At 42.6% G+C, this 23,605-nt stretch overlaps 1 protein-coding gene across 1 annotated transcript in view; it reads right to left on the bottom strand.

Moving 5' to 3' along the window:
- Positions 1 to 1,950: 1,950 nt before the first annotated feature.
- TMEM116 (transmembrane protein 116) overlaps positions 1,951 to 23,605 on the bottom strand; it is a 35,202-nt gene continuing 13,547 nt past the window's right edge. The window contains exons 3-11 of the mRNA XM_066603236.1: positions 23,279 to 23,342; positions 17,863 to 17,988; positions 16,539 to 16,631; positions 14,263 to 14,312; positions 12,729 to 12,806; positions 9,928 to 10,063; positions 9,545 to 9,686; positions 7,362 to 7,429; positions 1,951 to 5,702 (exon numbers count right to left, since the gene is read on the bottom strand). Coding sequence (XP_066459333.1) covers positions 5,505 to 5,702; positions 7,362 to 7,429; positions 9,545 to 9,686; positions 9,928 to 10,063; positions 12,729 to 12,806; positions 14,263 to 14,312; positions 16,539 to 16,631; positions 17,863 to 17,988; positions 23,279 to 23,342 — 955 coding nt within the window. The 3' untranslated portion in view covers positions 1,951 to 5,504. The remainder of the gene's footprint in view (positions 5,703 to 7,361; positions 7,430 to 9,544; positions 9,687 to 9,927; positions 10,064 to 12,728; positions 12,807 to 14,262; positions 14,313 to 16,538; positions 16,632 to 17,862; positions 17,989 to 23,278; positions 23,343 to 23,605) is intronic.

Genomic DNA, 23,605 nt, shown 5'->3' with positions numbered 1-23,605 from the left:
ATAAAAAAATGAAATTGGGCAGCAAATTGCTTTTTTTTTTTTTTTTTTTTTTAATGACACAGAATGAATTCATGTTCTGCGTGTTATTTCTCATCAGACCTAAAGGGGGGGGGCTAGTGTTGTTGCATTTCAAGCAGCATTGTTCTGGGTGCAAAGAACTGGGGGGATAAACTATGGAATGGTGTATCCTCGTCTGATTTGTTGCTGTGGTTCATCCTTCTTAATCTCATTTCTTTCGTGTACTAAGCATATTTATTTTATCTTGCAATGTTTATTGTATGATATGTCCTTTTCAGATCAGTATTATAATGTAAATATGCATTAATGTATATAAAATGATTTTACTGAAACTTCCCATTGGCTCCTGGCTTTTACTACTGAAATACATGGTCATCCTAGATTCCAGTTGTTCTTCCTGTTCAGTTCTACACGGCTTGATTAATAAAAAAATAAAAAAAGTTGACTGACAATCAATACAGGAGGTGGTCGAATACCATGCTCTAACCTTGGCCAACAATGGCACTCTTGGCAGTGAAAGATGCCACCAGTCAAACGTCCCATCATTCAACAATTATTTTAAAAAAAAGTTTTAAAAAAATAAAGCATTAAAGGGGTTGTCCCGCGGCAGCAAGTGGGGTTATACACTTCTGTATGGCCATATTAATGCACTTTGTAATGTACATCGTGCATTAATTATGAGCCATACAGAAGTTATTCACTTACCTGTTCCGTTGCTAGCGTTCCCGTCTCCATGGTGCCGTCTAATTTCAGCGTCTAATCGCCCGATTAGACGCGCTTGCGCAGTCCGGTCTTCTCCCTGGTGAATGGGGCCGCTCGTGCCGGAGAGCTGGTCCTCGTAGCTCCGCCCCGTCACGTGCACCGATTCCAGCCAATCAGGAGGCTGGAATCGGCAATGGACCGCACAGAGCCCACGGTGCACCATGGGAGAAGACCCGCGGTGCATCGTGGGTGAAGATCCCAGCGGCCATCTTAGTAAGGTAAGTAAGAAGTCGCTGCAGCACGGGGATTCGGGTAAGTACTAAACGGGTTGTTTTTTTTTTAACACATGCATCGGGTTTGTCTCGCGCCGAACGGGGGGCCTATTGAATTTTTTTTAAAAACCCGTTTCGGCGCGGGACAACCCCTTTAACTTGGTCTCATGGATTTTCCTGCAATGTGTCTGCAACTTAGTTACTTACGGGCTCCTTCACATCGGCGACTGCGATATGGGGCTGTAAATATCGCACTCCCCACCATGTGAAAGTCTGGTGGATGCGAAGTGTTTTCATGTAAAAACTGCCTCACATCAATGTGGCTTGTGATGCCAGATCTCGCAGCAAGGTAGGATATGCTGCATTTTGTTTCCTGCATCGCAGTGCCATGCAGGAAAACATCACTGTGTATGCCTCCATACAAAAGAATGGCGTTCATATTTGTGCATCTCGCAACGCACAAGTCTCGCACAACTTTCATGTCAGGGTGAATGCAGTGTAAGCCTACTTTCACACAAGCGTATTTTTACTCTGGCTTTGGTCCATGTTTTGCAGACCGTAAGATAGTAATGTGAATTCATGTATCCAGTGACATGGCCATATTTTTTACAGCCATGTTTAAAAAAAAAAAATTTTCAGCGTATGCTACTTTTGTCAACTCTTGCCTTTATATTTGTAGTCATTGGTTTTTTTACTGGGTAAATATGTTTTTGTAAGGAAATTGGAGTGGAAACTAGGAGTAGTTTTTGGGAGGAAACCCATCCAAACACAGGGACAACCTACAACTTCCATTGCATTGTTGAACTTCACTCCTTTTGCTTGGATTCAAATCTGATGAACTATTAAGAGGTGTGCTTTTATCCACAACTTATCAGAGGATCTTATTGCCTGCTGCTTTTATTAAATAACTAGCTTACCCGTTGCTGTGATCTCAGAAGAAAGGAAACTCCTTAGAACATTGAATTTACATTGTCATTTTTATTGAAACTTATTTATTTTCATATGGAAAACATTTCAAAGTGTCGTTTTAATTCTATGTATTTATTCGAGTGCTTGTGGATACAGTATTTTTTGTTTTTCTGTCTGGGGCATAGAGGAATAAATCAGGTTTTCCGAGGCGTGAGCTGGTCACATACCGTTCATGTGAGAAGCACGGATTCTCCAAATCTAGCCCACACACTTGCAGCGATTGTCCTTGTGCTTTGTTGGTCATTGCAAAAGCGAGTCGCACCGGAAACTAAACGTTTGAATTCAAATGGCATATCTGTTGGGATTATTGGAATATGTGGCAACAGAACATCTTCCCCCTTTATTTCACATTCAAAATTGTAGCTTCGATGACATTGTTCATCATCTTTTTCACCCAAAGTCTTGTACCGTTGCAAAGTCATGGTGGATGGATGTTTCGGAGAAGAATGATAGGCACGCCAATTTTCACTGTTAAAATGTGCGGTGGCATATCTGGAAAGTTGAGTGAATTCAAGAATTCCGTTGGGTAATTGACAACTTCGTCTTGATTCATCACAGTATCGATGGGCTTATACGTTGTCGCTTCACCTGGTATTCCGTTTTGAATGCTGAAATTGATGGCATTGACATCGTTGGTAGCTGCTAATATAGCCCGTGCGCTGAGCCACTGATTGTTGTAATTCCACGTGATATTTGGGAAAACCTTTTGAATCAATTAGTCTTTGGTTGATGTCATCTTACCAAAGTTTGTTGGCAATGTGATACATTGTGTAGATCTGTCAATTGCCACCTTCCTATTCCCAATATCCAACAATTGTTTTGCGAAACGTTCGGCGTATGTATCTTTTTGTAGGTGAACACGCATCCCATTGCTCATCTGTTTCTGAAGCTCGTAATGCTTTTTCTTTCGTGCTTGAGATGTAGAGAAATGTACTATGCCAGAAACCTTTGCAGGAGTGTACTCAACAACTTCCCAAAGTTTCATAGCGATTAGATGAATGGTGTAGTAATGCATAAAGAACAGACATTAATTTTTATATAGATTAAAAACAGCCAATATTAACCCTTTCCAATCCAATTTGTATCCTAGTTTTCCCATGGGGCTTACTCTTTTTCTGCCATTGTAGAACGGCACTATATGCTGGCTACAGCCAGTACTGCATGAGGTGACATGCTGGATACGCTCCGACAGCAGAGAGGCTGGCAATATACAGTAAGAGAACCCCGACGGATGTCTTTCAACATCAGAGCTGTACAGCCTTAAATCATGTCTTCAGATGTCAGTGGATTGGAAAGGGTTAAAACATTACAAGGATGCAGTCCCTTGAGAAATGGCTGTGAAAAAAATGCAGTGTTTATGGGAGAACTGTTTCTTGCCGCACTAAAGAACAGCACAGGAGAACTTGAGCGTGAGGCTTTATTAAATAAAGAATTCTAACTGGGCAATTGCTCATTGCAATACCCTCTTATTATAAAAGTTGTACTTTTAGTCCACAACTTTACTTCCTTTGTCTAACATTCAACCAAAGACCATAGTGCTACAAGGTAACACCATGCTGGCCCGTTAAATTGGCTCAAGTTAGCCCTAATCCCAACTCCGGCCCTGTAACGTACAAAGACATTCTCCTCGATTCCACTGCATTGGAGAACCTCCTGGCATTGCCTGCACAGAGCTTGCTGCGGTTAGAGTTCTGAGAAGTGACGTGGATTCGCTTCATGAGTGGATCTGACACAACCAACCATTTAGCAATCTGGTTCTCTTACTACGCAGGCTGGCGTATGTGACACGCAACTTCAGCCCATTTAAAAGTCATTCAGTTACAGAGGATGTGATGAAGTGCTTGCTTAGTGGAATACCAAATAATGTAGCAACTGCAGTCACGCTGTAGTATGTGGTGAAAACTTATGATTCAAGGCTAAGCCATTTCCCCCTGCCCAGTGCTTACCGCACTACTCTCTCCTGGGCCAGGTGTGGCGTAACTTAGACTAATATCACAATATATTCACTTTGTGCCTATTCCTTTGATTTATTGAAGTGCCACTGCTGAAACTTGTTACCTCCCAAGCACAAGAGTCTAGCAGTATGGCATTGAAAACCAGGTAATGTCTCTATCCCATATCTCACAACTACTGTATGCTGCTTTCTGCATATTACAAGCCTAGAACCGCAGTCCAAAACATTTATTTAAAGAAAATCATTTTAAATATTTCTCCCTAACAGCATAAGTCTGACAGCTTTAATTAAATGGCAGATAATTTGATGGAAAAAAGTCTGGTATTTTGATGTATTTGTGCTCATTAAGAAACCAGTGCTTTTGACAATCTCACTTTTATGCTCGTGTGAAACTGGCCTATTAAGAGGGGTTGTCTGGGGGGGGCAAGATGATTAACAATGGTTCCAAATCTGATAAAGACATAAGTGCAGTGGTGTCTACCCATCCTCTTCCCTGACAATTCGGTGGTACCCCCTACAGTACTCCTGCTCTTAGTTTAGGAACAGCAAGCGCCTGCAGCCATCATTAGGTGTCATTCCACTAGTCTCATGGCAATGCCAGAATGGCTGCAGGAGGCAGCCGCTCCTAAATAAAAGGGCAGGAGGACCACCGAGTTGCAGTGCTGGGGAAAAGGAGGGGTAAGCAAAAAAAAAATTAAAAGCAGCAGAAACCGTTTTTTAGATCAAACTTACCCCAGGAAAGCTCCTTTAAGGGTACATTTCTGCAGCTGTAATACAGATGTGTCCCAACACTGCCTCAGGTATCTTGACCAAAGCTTAGACCATTAATGACTGGTCTATGCTGCTTTCGGGTCAGGAGAGCTGCTGTTGGGCTGGGACACTTGTCCATCTCTGTAACTAAAATACATTGTGTTCTCTTGAGTCATTCAAGAATGTGAAAAAAAGGCAGAGGTTGTCAAACACTCCTAACCAATCTCAGCAAAACACCCCTCCAGCAGGAGGTGCAGCAGCTTTACCCCAGGTAGTACATTATCTCTATATGCATCTTGCAGGAGTTTCTGCAATTTCCCTTTTAACGGAATTATTCATTGTAAGCTTTTTCACCTTTACGGAAACACATTAAACAGTCTAGAACAATATCAAAGAGATAAGGATATTTGTTGGACCCATCCAATATTAGCAGGTAGTGTTATCAATAAAGGTCTCGAGTGTCACTAAAACTGACACCTTGTGGAATAGACTGTACATTTCGTGGAAGTATAGGCCATTTTAACTGCATTTTTTTTTTGATAGAGCTGATCTATCAATGCTGAATAACTTTGTGAAGACATCTGTAAACTGCTTATGAACAAACTGGCACCGTTGGGAAGAAGCCTTCTTCTTCCTTATTGGATACTTTTAGCACTTCCGGGCAGATCTTAAGCAAAAGTTCAAGAACACATCTGATCCTCAACCTTCTTGCAGAGAAAAGTAATCCTTGGATTTGTTGCCAATCTGCGTTTCTTAAATGCAATGCCCATACTTGCTCGAGTTCTAATCAGACTCTTTCCAATGTGCTCTATAATACCCATAGTTTCGCATGACGGTCATCAAAATGCAGAAACAGTCTGTGGTCCTCTGTGGATGTTAGAAGTCTGCATACTGGCATAAAGATTTTTCTGAGAACGTAGAAGAGGGGTCTGGGTATCTACATCACGGTAGCTACTTTGTTTCAGACAATGAAGCATTTGCTGTGTCCATCCGTATGCCAGACTGTTGAGGAATCCTTGAGAAACTGCAGTAAATGACTGGAAGACATAAGTGGTTACAGCTTATTTCCCACACCATATTCTAGTTAAATGAACTGTTGCCAACTGTTAAATAAGCTGAAAATAAATGAACAGTTCAGTTATGGACAGATCTCACGACACAGATGTGAAGGCACAAGGGCGTGCGGGACCCATCATACAAAAGGATACCAATGGTGCCTGACCCTCCGCGGACTGATAGAGGTTTTAGCACAGTTTAGTTATTTTGATGGAAGGAATACTGCTGCATGCTGTGCTGTTCTAGCCAACAAGTTTGACAGAATTGGAGAAAGATGGAAATGTCAGCAGAGCCTTAGCCGTGTAATTTTCAGTGCTACAAATTGCATGTATGTGAAGCCCTTGCTTTCTATGGGTTCCTTCACATTCGGTATGTTTTGTAGAGATTCTCTCCTTTCAACATAAAATTATATATGTACTTAAAACTTGATAACTAAAAACTTAATTTGTCTCCTAAATTTTTCAGATTAGGAGCCAATGGCTGAAAATAAATCTATATACCACTCATTGTGAGTATGAGGCTAGAGTCACGAATGCCATAAAAGAACATTCTACGACTGCAAACACGTTATTTTGCTTAGCTAGCTGTATATAAATATTCTGTGTTTTTAGAAAACCAGAAAGAAAGAGGCATCAGAAAACATCTGGACAGACATCCACATGGATAGAAGCACAGCAGCTTCTGTAAACACTACGGTTTCTTAAAATCAGTTAAAGTAAACATGGTGGTTACTTAAGAGGAGATCCAGCTCATGAAGGGCTCAAACCACTGTGTGCGTAAATTGATCACACAGAGATTTACCGTCCTACGTGAGCCGGCTATCACCGCGTATGGCAGCCAGTGTGCCCTATGCATTGCAGAGTAAATAGGTGACATCATCACCAGTTTGTCCGCACTTAAGTTTAGTCTGCAGTTCTCTTGTTATCAATGGGGAGACCTCGCATCGCACCCAGCGCAATGCTGCCGTCGACTCCATTGACAATAGGCGATGCAATGGGAGGACACAAAGACATGAAAAAGAAATATTTTTTTGCTCATGTGTATGACCCCAGAAGAATGGGGTCATATTAGTCTGAGATGTGCGTCTCGCAACAAACAAATCTTGCGAGATTTTCTCAGCCATGTGGAAAACTGCTTAAATGCAGCATGAAGTAATGGACCTCTGCATCATATACACACACCCCTACCTCTTTAGGCTGGGATTTTAAAAAAAAAAACCAAAAAAAAACAAAACATAACTTTGCTTCACAACATTGAGTATAGCTATAAAATGGATAATTAGTAGAAGTATCATGTAGCTTCATATAGAATTTAAAAGTCACTGCAGACCAAGGGAGGTGGGAGTTCACCATGGAATGGTGTTGGTGAAGTCTACTCTCAGCCTCTCCTTCCCTGGATTGAGGTTTGCCACAAGCCAACTGAAGGATGTTAAATATAATATGATGTTCCTCGGGGTCCTGCTACTACAAACAATATATAGAGAATATATTTTTTGATTATCTTTAAGATCCTGTATATATATCTACTTTAGCAGTTTAAATAAACTTAATATTTGGCCTGGGTGTATGTGAATCTCTTTGCATTATGGAAGCCATCATAAAAACACCCCTTTAAGTTAAAGGTCTTTCTTATTAACTCACCTGGATATAACACAGTACTTGGTAGCCAACGTCTATCCCCTTCGAGCTAACAAGGGTCAGTATAACAACTAGAATAAAATGCACAAAAGAAAAATTACATAACTATTACTGCTTAACTCCCATCATGGATACATTACCAAATCTGAAGAGAAGATCTATAAATACATAATGGTCCGTAAAATACTTTTACTACAGGTTCATTCTAAAGTTAAAAAATAGGATTCGCTGCAGCGGTGACTTTCCACATGTGACTTTCTAAAATTCATTCAAGAGGTGGTTTAGATGCTGCAATAAGTACCAGAAACCGCTAAAGACGCCCCTCCACATTTGATGAAAGTGGTCCAAAAACACTTTTGGCAAGATGGAGACATAACCCAATATCACAGTGCTGCAGAATATGTATGTGCTATATAAAAAGATTATATATATATATATATATATATATATATATATATATAATCGCGTTGCATGGTCACATAACGTGGTGAATGGAGAGCACATGTGCCTGTAGACACTCATGCCCACAAGCGCTGCGGAGTACAGTTAGTTCCCTACTTGCGAACAGGTTCCGTTCCAGGAGCCTGTTCGCTAGTCCGTTTGTGCGCAAGTCGAACAAATGGTTGTATGGAGGGGATCGCGGGTGGATCCCGCTCCATACAACGTCGGGTGCCGGCTGTTCTTACAGCGGGCACCCGGCGGCAGCAGTTCCGACGAGCCGCGCTGCTTGTTGGAACTGTTAACACTTTGAATTTAGCTCTGACAGCAGTATTTAAAGTGTTAACAGTTCTGACGAGCGGCACGGCTCGTCGGAACTGCTGCCACCGGGGACCCGCTGTAAGAAACAGCCTGCACCCGACGTTCAGGGGGCCCGTACAGCGTCCCACGATGAGATCGCGGGACGCTGTGCGGTTGCTAGGCAGCCGGGGACCTCCTGAAAGGCCCCAGGGCTGCCTATGCAGAGTGCCCATCAAGCGCACGGCTTGATAGGCGCTCTGCATAGACAGCCCTAGGGCCTTTCAGAAGGTCCCCGGCTGCCTAGCAAACGCGATCTGACCGGACAGGCTTCTATCAGGCTTGATAGAAGGCGGCACGATCCCTGCACAGTATGATGTAATGCCATAGCATTACATCATACTGTGCAGGACAGAGTTCGTATCTTGCGAAATTCGTAAGTCGAATATTCGCAAGTAGCGGACTATCTATACTGCGATTAAAAACAATCAAGTACCTGCGGGTGATCGCGGATTTCCTCAGTGTCCATTAATGCTATATTGAGACCTCACACGGCCTAAATCTGCAAAAAATAGAACATGCCACTATTTTTTTTTCCACTGCGGAAATCCACGGTAGAATTCCGCCTGTGGGCATTGGCAGGCCGCATAAACGATGGATGATGAGCAGATTGCTCATCGTTCTGTGTAAAAATCGCAGCTGTTCAGTAATCTACAAGATTAAAGGGGTTGTCTCGCGGCAAACATCAAAATTTTACATTAGCCCATTCCCCCTGTCACCCCCCTGGCATAAAATAGCATTTTAAAGCGGTTTTTAAACCGCGTCTACTTACCGATGTGATGAAAGATGAACTTATAAAATTCTTCTCCCAAGATGGCCACCGGTCCTTTCCCAGGGATGCACTGCGGTTTTCTCCCATGGTGCACCGCGGGTCTTCTCCCATGGTGCACCATGAGCTCTGTGCGTTCCATTGCCGATTCCAGCCTCCTGATTGGCTGGAATCGGGCACACGTGACGGGGCGGAGCTACGCGATGACGCATAGAAGGGGCGGAGCTACGCGATGACGCATAGAAGGGGCGGAGCCAGAACGCCGCTCGTGCCCGGACCGTCCAGAAGGGAGAAGACCCTTCTGCGCAAGCGCGTCTAAAAAAGCAAGACCACCCCGAAATTAGACGGAGCCATGGAGACGGGGACGCTAGCAACGGAGCAGGTAAGTGAATAACTTCTGTATGGCTCATATTTAATGCACAATGTATATTACAAAGTGCATTAATATGGCTATACAGAAGTGCTTACCCCACTTGCCTTCGTGAGACAACCCCTTTAATTTAGTTTCTCTTGTGAAAAGCAATAAAATAGTAAAATGCTGTCAATTGCTGTATGAGAGTGATTTATTTCTGTCTGTAGAAAGAAAAACCCAGGAGGGCAACAGTGTGCAAGTCAGACTGACCTGGTAAGCAGCAGAAGAGAAAGATAGATGGAAACAGTAGGAAGGCATGTCTTGTAACAGTCAGGACAGCCCAATGGTCTTGTAGCAATCGTGATTCTTTTTGTATCATTCTGAATAATTGATAGGAGTACCCCACGAGGACCTAGAAATAGAAAAAAATACATAGTTTGTGGCAAGAGTAATAAAGTGTAGCCACGGTTCAAGTTAGTCACCTTGCGAATAAACAAGAAATACTTTAAATGGTCACTGTGGTTCCAACCAGCTTTGCATAAATCAGTACAGACGACTAAAACAAACTTTGTAATATATCTTGTCAGAGAAGAATGCTTCTATACCAGTCTTCAAATGGTTGCAGAGGAGAAATAGGATATTTAAGGTCTTACCAAAATGGCTACAGTTGAAAGGCAAAAAGTAACCATGAAGACGATGGTGCTGTATGTGTGTAAGGCGGCACATCCACCATCACTATACGATCCGGGGTCTACTGTGATCTGGGATCCAATGTTCAGCACCAGACAGCTGTGAGAGACATGAAGAGTCAGTAAGTAACATGTCATGTGTAGAACCGCTGCCTTCACTAGGTGTATGCACAGTCACATTGCTATACAAATGCATGATGACTGGGTTTGCACAAAGCCTTTAGGTGATTGTTTGGCCACTGACTATTACCACGCTGTCCTGATAGTGAAAGACATACATCGCAGTTAGTTTTTTTGCGCTTTGGAAAGATCCAGAACAGTTTCATCCTCATTCTAATCAATAGCAAAACATCGATCATAGAGGTATAAAAGCAGGTGAACATGAAAGCATTTTGCAGGTACCAAAGTGTTTGGTTCAAGGCATAACAGATCAACAAAATCCCACAAACTTTCTTTATGGGAGGTTTTCAATAGCAAGGATCTTCAGATTTATTCAGGCAAGTTCATCCATTATAGTAACTTTTCCAACTTTCTACATGCACTACATCACTCATTATTAAATAGGGTGGTCAAGAGATTTCTGATACCTACTTAGTGGTCTATGATTGTTTAGAAGTTAAAACAGTATCTCCAGGACTTTTACAATTCATGAGCCATCCTAAGGCAGGAGCCATCCCTAGGGATTCCGGCTGGTTAGCTGACTGTTAGAATCACTCATGTGGACAACCCAGTTTGGTACTACAGGCACAACTACCACTGAATGCAATGATAGTTGTGCTTGCAGTACTAAACTGTGCCACTGCAATATTGATAGACCCATTTGTTTAAAGTGCTGTCCACATTGACAGCAGGCATGGTGACCAGCTGATCAGTGGGGATCCTGAGTGGCAGAGCCTCATTGATCAACTATGGATGACCAATCCTGAGGATAGGTCATCAGTAGTAAAACTTTTGGATAATCCCTTAAATAACGAGCTGGGGAATTAATGGTAAAATATCTCTACCGCTCTAAGTTGGTCAATATCGAATGTGCCTGGAGTTCATGACTAGGTTAGAGTTATTATTCTTGGTGCCTTTAAGTGCTGATAGTATGATATGGAGAGGTCTATGACAGTAAAGGGCTACGGTGTAATTAGTCAAAATTAGGTACAAAATTGCATTGTCATTTTTGAATACGGTACATCTTTACAGGGGTCTTTTTTATACAGAACTTCAAATTCTCTGCCATAAAATAAAAGTCAAATAACGTTTCAGCTGCTTCTATCCACCACTGGTGGGAGCATCCTTCATACAGATCTATAGCCACCATTGAACAAAACCGCAAGACTTGGGTATACTAATAGATCATAGACTGAACATGAGTCTACAATGTGATGCAGCAGCCAAAAAGGCAATCAAACAATTCTGGGATGTATTAAGAAGCATAGAGTCTAGATCACGCGAGGTAACTATCCCCCCCTACTCTTCTTTAGGCCTCCAGCAGACGTCGGGGTTGGATGCCGCTGCAAGAATTCTCGCAGCGGGATGCGAGCTGTGCCCCTGCAGTGACCAGACGCTCACCAGTGACATTTCTGTGATGCTCGCACAGAAATAGGACATGCCGCGATTTGTTTACTGCGCGAGTTTTCACACGGTCAAATCGTGGCCGTTTGCATAGGATTGCGTTATCTAGTGCAATCCTATAGTAGCGTGCACGGATGGAAATTCTGTGGGAAATCCCGCCTGTGTGCATTTGGCCTTAGTCAGACCTCATTTGGAATACTGTGTCCAGTTCTGGGCACCCCACTAAAAATAGACAAACTGGAGCAAGTTTAGAGAAGAGTTACCAAGATGGTGAGCGGTCTACAAATCATGTTCTATGAAGAATGGTTAAAGCATCTGGGAATGTTTAGCTTGCAAAAAAGGCGGCTGAGAGGAGACTTAATAGCTGTCTACAAATATCTGAAGGGCTGTCACAGTGCAGAGGGATCAGCCCTATTCTCATTTGTACAAGGAAAGACTAGAAGCAATAGGATGAAACTTAAAGGGAGGAGACACAGATTAGATATTTGAAGAAAAAAAAAAAACACTTTCTGACAGTGAGGGTGATCAATGAGTAGAACAGGTTACTACAGGAGGTGGGGAGTTCCTTCAATGGAAGCGTTCAAACAAAGGCTGGACAAAAATCTGTCTGGGATGATTTAGTAAATCCTGCACTGAACAGAGGGGTTGGACCCGATGACCCTGGAGGTCCCTTCCATATCTACCATTCTATGATTCATAACTGCATAAACACAAAGGAGCTTGGCCAAAACAAGTCGTAGAGAGCGCTTTCTGGACCATCTCACCTCTATGCTGACAGTGTTTGGAGCGATGCCAGCAATACTCACTCCAGTGTAACAGCACAGGAGCGAGCATCACTATCACTGGAACGAGCCGCCGGGCATAGTTTGCCAGATAGCTCGTCCCGTGTAAATGGCCCATTAGTTAGTTATTTTTACCATTTTCTGCCTGCTCTTCAATTTTACTATTGTTTGTCTGCCTTCCATTAACTACTAATGACCTATCCAGATGATGGGTCATCAGCTGAACATTGGACAGACAACTCCTTTAAGTAGGTGCTCATAACAGATGATACAGTAGATAGACAGAAGTTACACATTACAGGCAGTTTTCTTCATCTTACTATTACAAATGTATTAAAGCCCAGATAAGGAACCCGTATATTATAGGACTTGTCATTTTATAATACTTCAGCGTTATTTAGCAGGGTACAGTGGTATTACCTGTAGCTGCTGTTCCCGTAGCATTCCTTGGTATTCCCATAATAGAATACAGGGCAAATGAGCAAAACAGGAAAAACACTAAAATAAAACACCATTAGAAAAACTGTGAACCATATTTACATAAAATAGCAAGTAATTGGAATTGTTTTACATAGAATAAAAACAACAAATCTAATTAAAGAAATTACCCACAATTTAATGAATTGCTTTCTTGACTTTTTTCCCATAAATGCTCAATCCAAAATTTCACAAGAATGTTAGAAGATGGGTGTAGATTAGGTCACTGAGTAACTCCTGTACACACCTGATAGTAAAGGTATACTACACCATGTGTGCGATGAAATATCACAGATTGTACAGAAGCCAGTTTGTCAGTAGCCTCTTCAGATTCCCCTTAAAATGTCCCTCCACCCAACTAATGCAGCTTACATGCTACTCCTTCTACAGACACTATTTAACAAGGCATTTAAGCAAGATTGAGTGTTAACTCTTATCCTGGCCGTTTATACCAGAGGTATATTACAGCATGGTGGGATAATTTAAAAACCACAGACCAGGAGCTATAAGTACATAAACACCAAACCATACTAAAACTAGGGAGCGTTTCCCTTTTAATATCTGTAGTGTTCGCTTCAAAAAGGTGCATGGGATTCGAGGTTGCCCCGATAATTATAATAGTTTACCCTCCAGAGTGTACATAAGGGAAAAAATATATACAAACTCACCCCATCTCCTTAACTCCCATATTATCTGGGGTTCTATTACTTTGAAAAGTTTGTTTTTTTTCTTTGAGATTTTATATTATGCCAACTTTAACAATTGAAAATATGTGTCATTGATCAACTTAGCATATTGGGGTTACTCTGGGGATGCTATATCCATCCAAGAGTTAGGCCGTTTTTACATAGCCGAGCAAATCGAGTGAGATTTGTGTACCGCGAGTCACACAAATATGAACCCCATCTTTTTGAATTAGATCATATACATAAGCGATTTTTTTCCCACATCACATCGGCATGTCCCATCTTTGGACGTACCTCGGAACGCACCACCCATTGTTTTCAATGGGGCAGGAAACCATATAGCACGGCATAAGATGTAAGGTTTGCCATTGAAAACAATGGGAAGCACTAGCCAATCCGCCGGCACGGCTTAAAGCATTAAAGGATCGCAACTGTACTGAAGTGATGGGAGGCAGTTTGACACAAAAACGCCTCACATCCGCAGGGATATTGCATGTGCGCAATATTGGGCTGAGTTTCACGGCCAGCTATCGCGCTCGGACATTTAAAACTGGCCTTAGATAAGATAGTTATTACCTGGGTGGTTCTAAAATATCTCTTGGAATAACACATTTGCAATAAAACAACAAGGTAGAATTCAGCACAGATAGTAAGATTAGAAGGATAGTCCTAATCATCAATAGTAGTAGAATAAATTAGCTCTACCCCCTGTGGCGTCTTTAAGGCGGTTTGCTGTCATTTTTCATCCGAAATTCAATAAATACATTTGAAACCTAGAATAGATTTCCCACCTGCATAGAACTGTGGCTATTCTTCCAATGCAACATTCTGTCTCTGTAATCTGAAAGGAGAAGTTATAGTCTAACACTCAGGCATTGGATCTACAGGACACAACACAATCCTGACCTTTACCTATATAAATACAGAAATCGTGACAAATCTACTTCTGTTTGTTTTCAGTCTCTTGGTTATTTTTTTTATGATCAAACAAGCTAGAACTAATCTTAAAACAAAGTGACCTTAAGCAATGGTTTCACAGCAGGGTGTGTCCACAAGGAAATGCTACAATTACAAGGCATGCATCCGATCAAACAGACAATTATTGTAACTAATGTAAAAGGACACAAATACACAATTCAGATGTTCCAATATTGAACTGCCAATGATAAAATAGTCTAGGGGTTGCTCACATCACATTTTTCATGTAGCATATATATTAAACCTAAATAAAATAAAAAGAAAAAAGGTATACAAACATAATTAAGCATTAGAGATGAGCGAACGTACTCGGATAAGCACTACTCGTCCGAGTAATGTGCTTTATCCGAGTATCTCGCCGCTCGTCCTGAAAGATTCGGGGCGCTCCGCTGCTGACAGGTGAGTCGCAGCGGGGAGCGGGGCAGAGCGGGCGGGAGAGAAGGAGAGAAAGATCTCCCCTCCGTTCCTCCCCGCTCTCCCCTGCAGCTCCCCGCTCCGCAGCGCGTCCCGAATCTTTCAGCACGAGCGGGGAGGTACTCGGATAAAGTACATTACTCGGACGAGTAGTGCTTATCCGAGTACGTTCGCTCATCTCTATTAAGCATGCATGTACTTTTTCTAGTATATACATTAAATGCATAGCCATTTATTCCCATGTTAGGCCTCCTGTCCACAGGCTCAGCGTAGAGAGCTGCCAGCTCTCTGCGCTGAGCCTATCTGGCAGAGAATCGCGGCATGCTGCAATTTAAATGCCATGAGCAGAGAATCGCTAGGATTCTCCGCTCATGGACAACAGGGCTGCACTTTCCATAGTAGTCTATGGAAAACATTCACTGCATTTCCCGTGGATCATCGCCATGGGAAACGCAGGGGGGAGAGAGAAAAAAAAATTTAAAATCGCCCATGGACAGGCAGCCATAGGATGCTTTAAAAAAAAAATAATAATAATAAAAGATATATAGATTACACACACATACATATTTTTCACTTTTTAGTAAAGAGCTTCATAACTGAACACTTTAGGCATTCAAGAACAAAAATTGTACAAGTTAGAAGTATAGCAGAGTACATATTTATGTTTACATACTTTTTCTATTGAGTATGTTGAGCGTACTTTATTTGTGGGACAAAGGCGTAGTATGCTACACTTTTCTATCCCGGAAAGAACGAACATACAAACCTTAGGGAGGTCAAACGTAGATAAAAGTATTCACTTTTGGACTATGCTTATAGGTTTATGGGAACATCATACAATATGTTGTAATGCCTTCTGTATTACAATGTATACACTCGACGGATCACCAAATTGTCGTGTTAACAACCTCTAAAGGTATGTTCATAATTGGCGTAAATATCGCAGATTTTCTGCAGCAGTAAATCCACATAATCTCCGCACCATTGGTGAGGATTTTGGCATTGATTTAGTGCGGGTTCACGGCAGACTTCACCCATTCCATTGAAAGGGTGAAATTAGCTGCAGATTTTTTTGTGTGCAGCTAGGGGGATACTTGATCACTTATATCCAGCATTTCAAAACATTATTGCTTGTCAGCATTACATTGACAGGGACACCATTAGGCCAGACCTCATCACCTATGGCCTTTTCTTAGGTGCCCGACTGTCATGGCAACCTATCACACGGCAATAACGATTAAACAGCAAACATTGCAATGATCTCCGATTTAGGTTGTTGTAGTTTAGTGTTGGCTGCATATTACTTTTTTTCTTTCTTTTACTGCTGTTCATTGTCTGGGATCATGTTATTGTGCCCCATCAGAGACGGCAATTAGGACATAATGGTATATAATTTAGCAAGATGGGCTTCTTTATGTAACTGTATAAATTCTAAATATGGTTAATGTGGCAGAAAGAAAATAGGGCAAAGTTTACATTATGTCCCATTCCTTTTCTGCCCTAAGGTAATTGATCTTGGGGTAACTCTTCGTCTGAACAGTTTTATGCAGGAGAGGAGGGTCTGAAGGTAAGCAGATTTTCTTTTGTCTTTCTAGCGTCAGACTTTCTAGTAGAACGATAGAGGATGAATGAAAACTTGAAGAAATGTACAGATTTCATAAGTGTGCTGACTGACCTGATTTGTGTCATGGACGATCCTCCTCCTGAAGTTACTGCAGGTCTGCCACATGTAATTGATGGTGTACAAATATGTGGTAAGATAGAACATCTGCAGAGCGCAAGAAATGTTAGACACGCAGAAAAACTACTGTAATCAGCAAAAATAAGTTATGAAAATATCTACAGACATTAGATTATACATTTATTGAATATGTAACTAGACTAAAAGCTAGAGAAAACGAACTTCAGAGAATTCATTTTCTCGACCAATGTGAAGCCTACTAGCGAAGAGCTGTTTTTTTTGTAAATGCCTAAAGTTTGTTAAACTGGAATACCTGTAAATTCACTTCTGTGATTTTGTTAGGATTACCACTGCCCACACATACAAATGCAGACAGATTACCCTTTCATCCATCTCTGCTTTCCATAAACTGTCCTGTTTGCAACATGCACTGTGTGTTGGCACATACTGTGTAACTGGTTCTTGCAACTTTTTCATTTACCCCATCTTATTGTATGTCTAAGAGGCTGGGCTAATGAACAAGATGCATCTATTCCCTGGGGCTCATGGTCAGCAAATGCCCTTTTTTTGTGGGACAATTCTAGAGCACTTTACTTAAAATTCTGTGTGATATTCCTCCACTACATGAGGGGAGGCGGCACAGACAAAGGACCTGCACGAAAGATGCAACGGATTACAGGTTTTTTATTGGATTACTGGGCAAGGATTGTGAACGAGAGTAATAAAACAATTCACTTCCAGAATACCAGCCTGTGTAAATGAACCCATAGGAAACCAGCAATAAGGTTAGCGGTCAATTATATTACCTACAACATTGAACTAGTACTATTGGGTTAGTGTAAACTAAGGCTGTGTTCACATCAGCATCCGAGGTTCCACTGCACAAGAATCCTGAATTAAATCATGCAGCATGCAATCCTATTTTGTCCAGAAAAATGCCCAACAGCAGCATAGAAACCAAAAAAACCCCATTATAGCCAATGTAGCGCCATTTGTTATAAGATGGGTCCCTTTGGCCTGGGAGTTCTGTTTTCCAGGTCCCACAATGGAGCAGAAAGATGGAATCCATAGCGCATGTGTGAAGGATTGCTTATGGCTAGGTTATTAAGATGAATGAGCTTCACATGTATCCTTCCTTATGTAACGTTTTATACAGAATTTATTTTTTATGTTGTAGATGAAATATTGCAGGTTTATGAAAATACTTACATTAAAAACAGAATTTGCAAAAATGTATGCAACAAATTAAAATGAATGCCTGTTCAGACACTCCGTGAACAATGCCTTACAGACATCTCTAAATATAAGGTGTGCTTACCTGGCCCAATGCCTGCAAGTTGAAACATTGCAAATCGGGGGTAAAAGGCTTGTAGAGGACAGCCCCAAGGAGCCAGCAAAATGCCAGAAGCAAGTCAGAGACACTCAGATAAAAGAGCGGCCGAACCTGAGAATGAAAGATAACATTACTGGTTCAAATCTACAAAATGTTTGAGGGATACAGTATATTACTATGAAACAAAAAGTAACCCTACAGAAAGTTATTCCTTTGACTACCTCTCTATCCATGACAGTTCTGTAGGTAGTTTACAGAGCCCTTCAGCACATGGACCCTGCCTAAAGGAGAACACGAGGTGGAGGAAGATGGTGAATGGAGAGTCTGTCCTGAAGATATGGGACAGTTATTACTGTAATGTGCTGTACATGATTTCTTTCCTTTACAGGCTTCAGATAGATATGTGATCCGTCTACAAACCGCAGGAAAATGCAAGGGTGTAGATTTGCCACAATGCTCACATGGTCCTGTGATGTAACTTATCTAGTGGGGTAGTCTTCCCTCCAAGAGGTAGTAGTTGTAGAGCAGCAAGTTAAGAGGGTTAACTTGTGCCATAGATGGGTTGGGAAGGGGCCTTGACCAGAGCTACTGGTATTGTTTCTGCACTACCTAGGGGTGAATCGATTGTGTCTGCAACGGTATAGCAAGAGGCCCCCAACACAATGTAAAAGGTAAAGTCCCCTGGTGCAAGCACCGAGTCATGACTGACTCCTAGGGTGACGTCACATTGTTACATTTTCTTGGCAGACTGTTTCTGCAGGATGGTTTGCCATTGCCTTCCCCGGTCATCTTTACCCCTCAGCAAGCTGGGTTCTCAATTTACCGACCTCAGAAGGATGGAAGGCTGAGTCAACCTTGAGCCGGCTACATGAACCATGCGGGGACCAACACAATACCACGCTGCAAATCCTACGGAGACTTTGCTGAGATCCACTGTATCAGAGAGGATGAGTAAAATTGCTGCACTAATCGCCACTGGTGCCAAGAACGTGCACCCGCAAGTCACTAGCTGCCACGTTAAACATGGCTAAATACCTTTTGCTACTGTACGGACTCTGCTCCCCAAGTAATCATATTAAGAGAGTTAGATATTCCTCATACCCAGTGGTGGCCAATTTATTCTCACCAAAGCATGGAGATAGTTGCAATAAGGTGCAGAGACTCCTGCAGCAATCAAACGTTCCTCCATCTCCCCACAACTTTACAGATTAAATAAATGTTCCGAAACATGAATTTTCATTAAAATATTACAGCACAACTGCATCAGTTTGCCTGCTAATGCTGCACGCTGGGCTCCAATGACCTTCAAACTCAATGCCTACGACAAGCGAGTAGATGACTAGCTTACGACAAGCGAGTAGATGACTAGCTTACGACAAGCGAGTAGATGACTAGCTTACGACAAGCGAGTAGATGACTAGCTTACGACAAGCGAGTAGATGACTAGCTTACGACAAGCGAGTAGATGACTAGCTTACGACAAGCGAGTAGATGACTAGCTTACGACAAGCGAGTAGATGACTAGCTTACGACAAGCGAGTAGATGACTAGCTTACGACAAGCGAGTAGATGACTAGCTTACGACAAGCGAGTAGATGACTAGCTTACGACAAGCGAGTAGATGACTAGCTTACGACAAGCGAGTAGATGACTAGCTTACGACAAGCGAGTAGATGACTAGCTTACGACAAGCGAGTAGATGACTAGCTTACGACAAGCGAGTAGATGACTAGCTTACGACAAGCGAGTAGATGACTAGCTTACGACAAGCGAGTAGATGACTAGCTTACGACAAGCGAGTAGATGACTAGCTTACGACAAGCGAGTAGATGACTAGCTTACGACAAGCGAGTAGATGACTAGCTTACGACAAGCGAGTAGATGACTAGCTTACGACAAGCGAGTAGATGACTAGCTTACGACAAGCGAGTAGATGACTAGCTTACGACAAGCGAGTAGATGACTAGCTTACGACAAGCGAGTAGATGACTAGCTTACGACAAGCGAGTAGATGACTAGCTTACGACAAGCGAGTAGATGACTAGCTTACGACAAGCGAGTAGATGACTAGCTTACGACAAGCGAGTAGATGACTAGCTTACGACAAGCGAGTAGATGACTAGCTTACGACAAGCGAGTAGATGACTAGCTTACGACAAGCGAGTAGATGACTAGCTTACGACAAGCGAGTAGATGACTAGCTTACGACAAGCGAGTAGATGACTAGCTTACGACAAGCGAGTAGATGACTAGCTTACGACAAGCGAGTAGATGACTAGCTTACGACAAGCGAGTAGATGACTAGCTTACGACAAGCGAGTAGATGACTAGCTTACGACAAGCGAGTAGATGACTAGCTTACGACAAGCGAGTAGATGACTAGCTTACGACAAGCGAGTAGATGACTAGCTTACGACAAGCGAGTAGATGACTAGCTTACGACAAGCGAGTAGATGACTAGCTTACGACAAGCGAGTAGATGACTAGCTTACGACAAGCGAGTAGATGACTAGCTTACGACAAGCGAGTAGATGACTAGCTTACGACAAGCGAGTAGATGACTAGCTTACGACAAGCGAGTAGATGACTAGCTTACGACAAGCGAGTAGATGACTAGCTTACGACAAGCGAGTAGATGACTAGCTTACGACAAGCGAGTAGATGACTAGCTTACGACAAGCGAGTAGATGACTAGCTTACGACAAGCGAGTAGATGACTAGCTTACGACAAGCGAGTAGATGACTAGCTTACGACAAGCGAGTAGATGACTAGCTTACGACAAGCGAGTAGATGACTAGCTTACGACAAGCGAGTAGATGACTAGCTTACGACAAGCGAGTAGATGACTAGCTTACGACAAGCGAGTAGATGACTAGCTTACGACAAGCGAGTAGATGACTAGCTTACGACAAGCGAGTAGATGACTAGCTTACGACAAGCGAGTAGATGACTAGCTTACGACAAGCGAGTAGATGACTAGCTTACGACAAGCGAGTAGATGACTAGCTTACGACAAGCGAGTAGATGACTAGCTTACGACAAGCGAGTAGATGACTAGCTTACGACAAGCGAGTAGATGACTAGCTTACGACAAGCGAGTAGATGACTAGCTTACGACAAGCGAGTAGATGACTAGCTTACGACAAGCGAGTAGATGACTAGCTTACGACAAGCGAGTAGATGACTAGCTTACGACAAGCGAGTAGATGACTAGCTTACGACAAGCGAGTAGATGACTAGCTTACGACAAGCGAGTAGATGACTAGCTTACGACAAGCGAGTAGATGACTAGCTTACGACAAGCGAGTAGATGACTAGCTTACGACAAGCGAGTAGATGACTAGCTTACGACAAGCGAGTAGATGACTAGCTTACGACAAGCGAGTAGATGACTAGCTTACGACAAGCGAGTAGATGACTAGCTTACGACAAGCGAGTAGATGACTAGCTTACGACAAGCGAGTAGATGACTAGCTTACGACAAGCGAGTAGATGACTAGCTTACGACAAGCGAGTAGATGACTAGCTTACGACAAGCGAGTAGATGACTAGCTTACGACAAGCGAGTAGATGACTAGCTTACGACAAGCGAGTAGATGACTAGCTTACGACAAGCGAGTAGATGACTAGCTTACGACAAGCGAGTAGATGACTAGCTTACGACAAGCGAGTAGATGACTAGCTTACGACAAGCGAGTAGATGACTAGCTTACGACAAGCGAGTAGATGACTAGCTTACGACAAGCGAGTAGATGACTAGCTTACGACAAGCGAGTAGATGACTAGCTTACGACAAGCGAGTAGATGACTAGCTTACGACAAGCGAGTAGATGACTAGCTTACGACAAGCGAGTAGATGACTAGCTTACGACAAGCGAGTAGATGACTAGCTTACGACAAGCGAGTAGATGACTAGCTTACGACAAGCGAGTAGATGACTAGCTTACGACAAGCGAGTAGATGACTAGCTTACGACAAGCGAGTAGATGACTAGCTTACGACAAGCGAGTAGATGACTAGCTTACGACAAGCGAGTAGATGACTAGCTTACGACAAGCGAGTAGATGACTAGCTTACGACAAGCGAGTAGATGACTAGCTCCAGCGTGGCACCCCCGTTCACTCTTCTGGGGGTCAGTGTTTACAGGCTGCTGCAGCCAATTACAGACCTCAGTGGTAGACAGGACAGGTAAGTATACACTGGTCTGTTTAACATTGGCAGCCCATCTTTAAACGAAGAACTACTCAAAAAAACCCTTTTAAGATATTCTTCTACCAATAGCTGAAGAAGTTTCTCCACGGTACACCATCCACTTGTAACATTTTTCACACGTACGCAATGTTTAGGATAACATTCTTTTTAATGTCTTGTTGGCAAAATGTTTTGCTAATTGGTATGTTTTCAATCAATAGTTAATGCTCGAGCAAGCCTACAAATCACACATTAAATGCGATTGGCAGTCATCTGTTTATTCGGTTAATAAAGCAGAAGTATATATACAAAAACATTTGAAACGAGGCTACAACACGCCTCACTTGTAATAATTATAATTTACTACAATTCAATATCATTGGTTCTTAAAACGCAAGAAAAACTTTGATGTCTTAGGCCGCCTGCAGACAGGCGGAGATTCCGCGGCGGGATTTCCCGCAGAATTTCCGCCCTTAGAAGCCGCCATAGGATTGCGTTAGCAAACGCAATCCTAGGCAGACGGCTGCGGTTTGTCCGCGCGAAATCTCACGCGGCACAAAAACCGCAGCATGTCCTATTTCTGTGCGGGGCTCGCAGAGTCCCGCACAGAAACGTCACTGCCCCGGCCGCTGGCTCCGGTCTGCGCATGCGCCAGATGCCCGTCAAGCCGGCACATCAAACAGCTGGAGCCGCGGGCGAGTACGCACCGCTCTCTGTAGGCGCTCGGGTCGGGTCCCACAGTGAGAATCCTCGCAGCCGGATCCGACCCGCCCGTCTGCAGGCGGCCTTAGTTAGAGGCAGGAGTTCCTTCAGGCCAATTGGAACCATTTCTCATAAGACTTCTGTAAAATGGCCTTGAAGACAGCCTTGCATTCTTAGAACAGAACAGTAATATGAGCTAAAGAAAACAAGTGAATAGCTGTAATAAGAGCAGAGTCCATTCCTTCAGTTTTTCCCTGCACTCCAGCACTCCACTGGAATGGACCTATGCTGCAGCTCACTGTTAAGCGGATGGACAGCAGCACCAGCATGCAGGGAAAGCGCTGAAGAAACCTTGGTCCCTTTGTCTTCGAGATCAGCCTGGAGGCTGATCCACGACCATTCATAATGTTATTGCATGTCCTATTGATGTGCAAAATATTTTAAGATAGAAACATTAAGATTAATGTACGGCAAAACGCATTTCACTCATATTTGCAAGAAGCTCACCTCTGGTGATTTGACAACATTCTGAAATATAGCATATCCAATGATGGAGCCAGAACCTACAATACTAGAGAGAAAACACAAAAGTGAACAACGTTTTTAATTAGGTTGTGTTTGCACCAACAATTAGAATTATAAACCACAATGCAAATCTAAACCTAAGAAAAAATAAAAATGCAGATGTTTAAGGCCCATTTAGACACTATTTAGAAACTATTATCGCTCAAAAGAGGTCACTCAAGTGACTTGAGCGATAATCGTTGTGTCATTTACAGCTCAAGATGAGCGATCACCTTGCGCTGCCAGCAGAGGATGCAGAGGACAAGCGGG

Source organism: Eleutherodactylus coqui, chromosome 5, assembly GCF_035609145.1.
Source record: "Eleutherodactylus coqui strain aEleCoq1 chromosome 5, aEleCoq1.hap1, whole genome shotgun sequence".
Lineage (NCBI taxonomy): Eukaryota > Metazoa > Chordata > Amphibia > Anura > Eleutherodactylidae > Eleutherodactylus > Eleutherodactylus coqui.
This window is presented reverse-complemented; position numbering and strand designations above follow the sequence as displayed.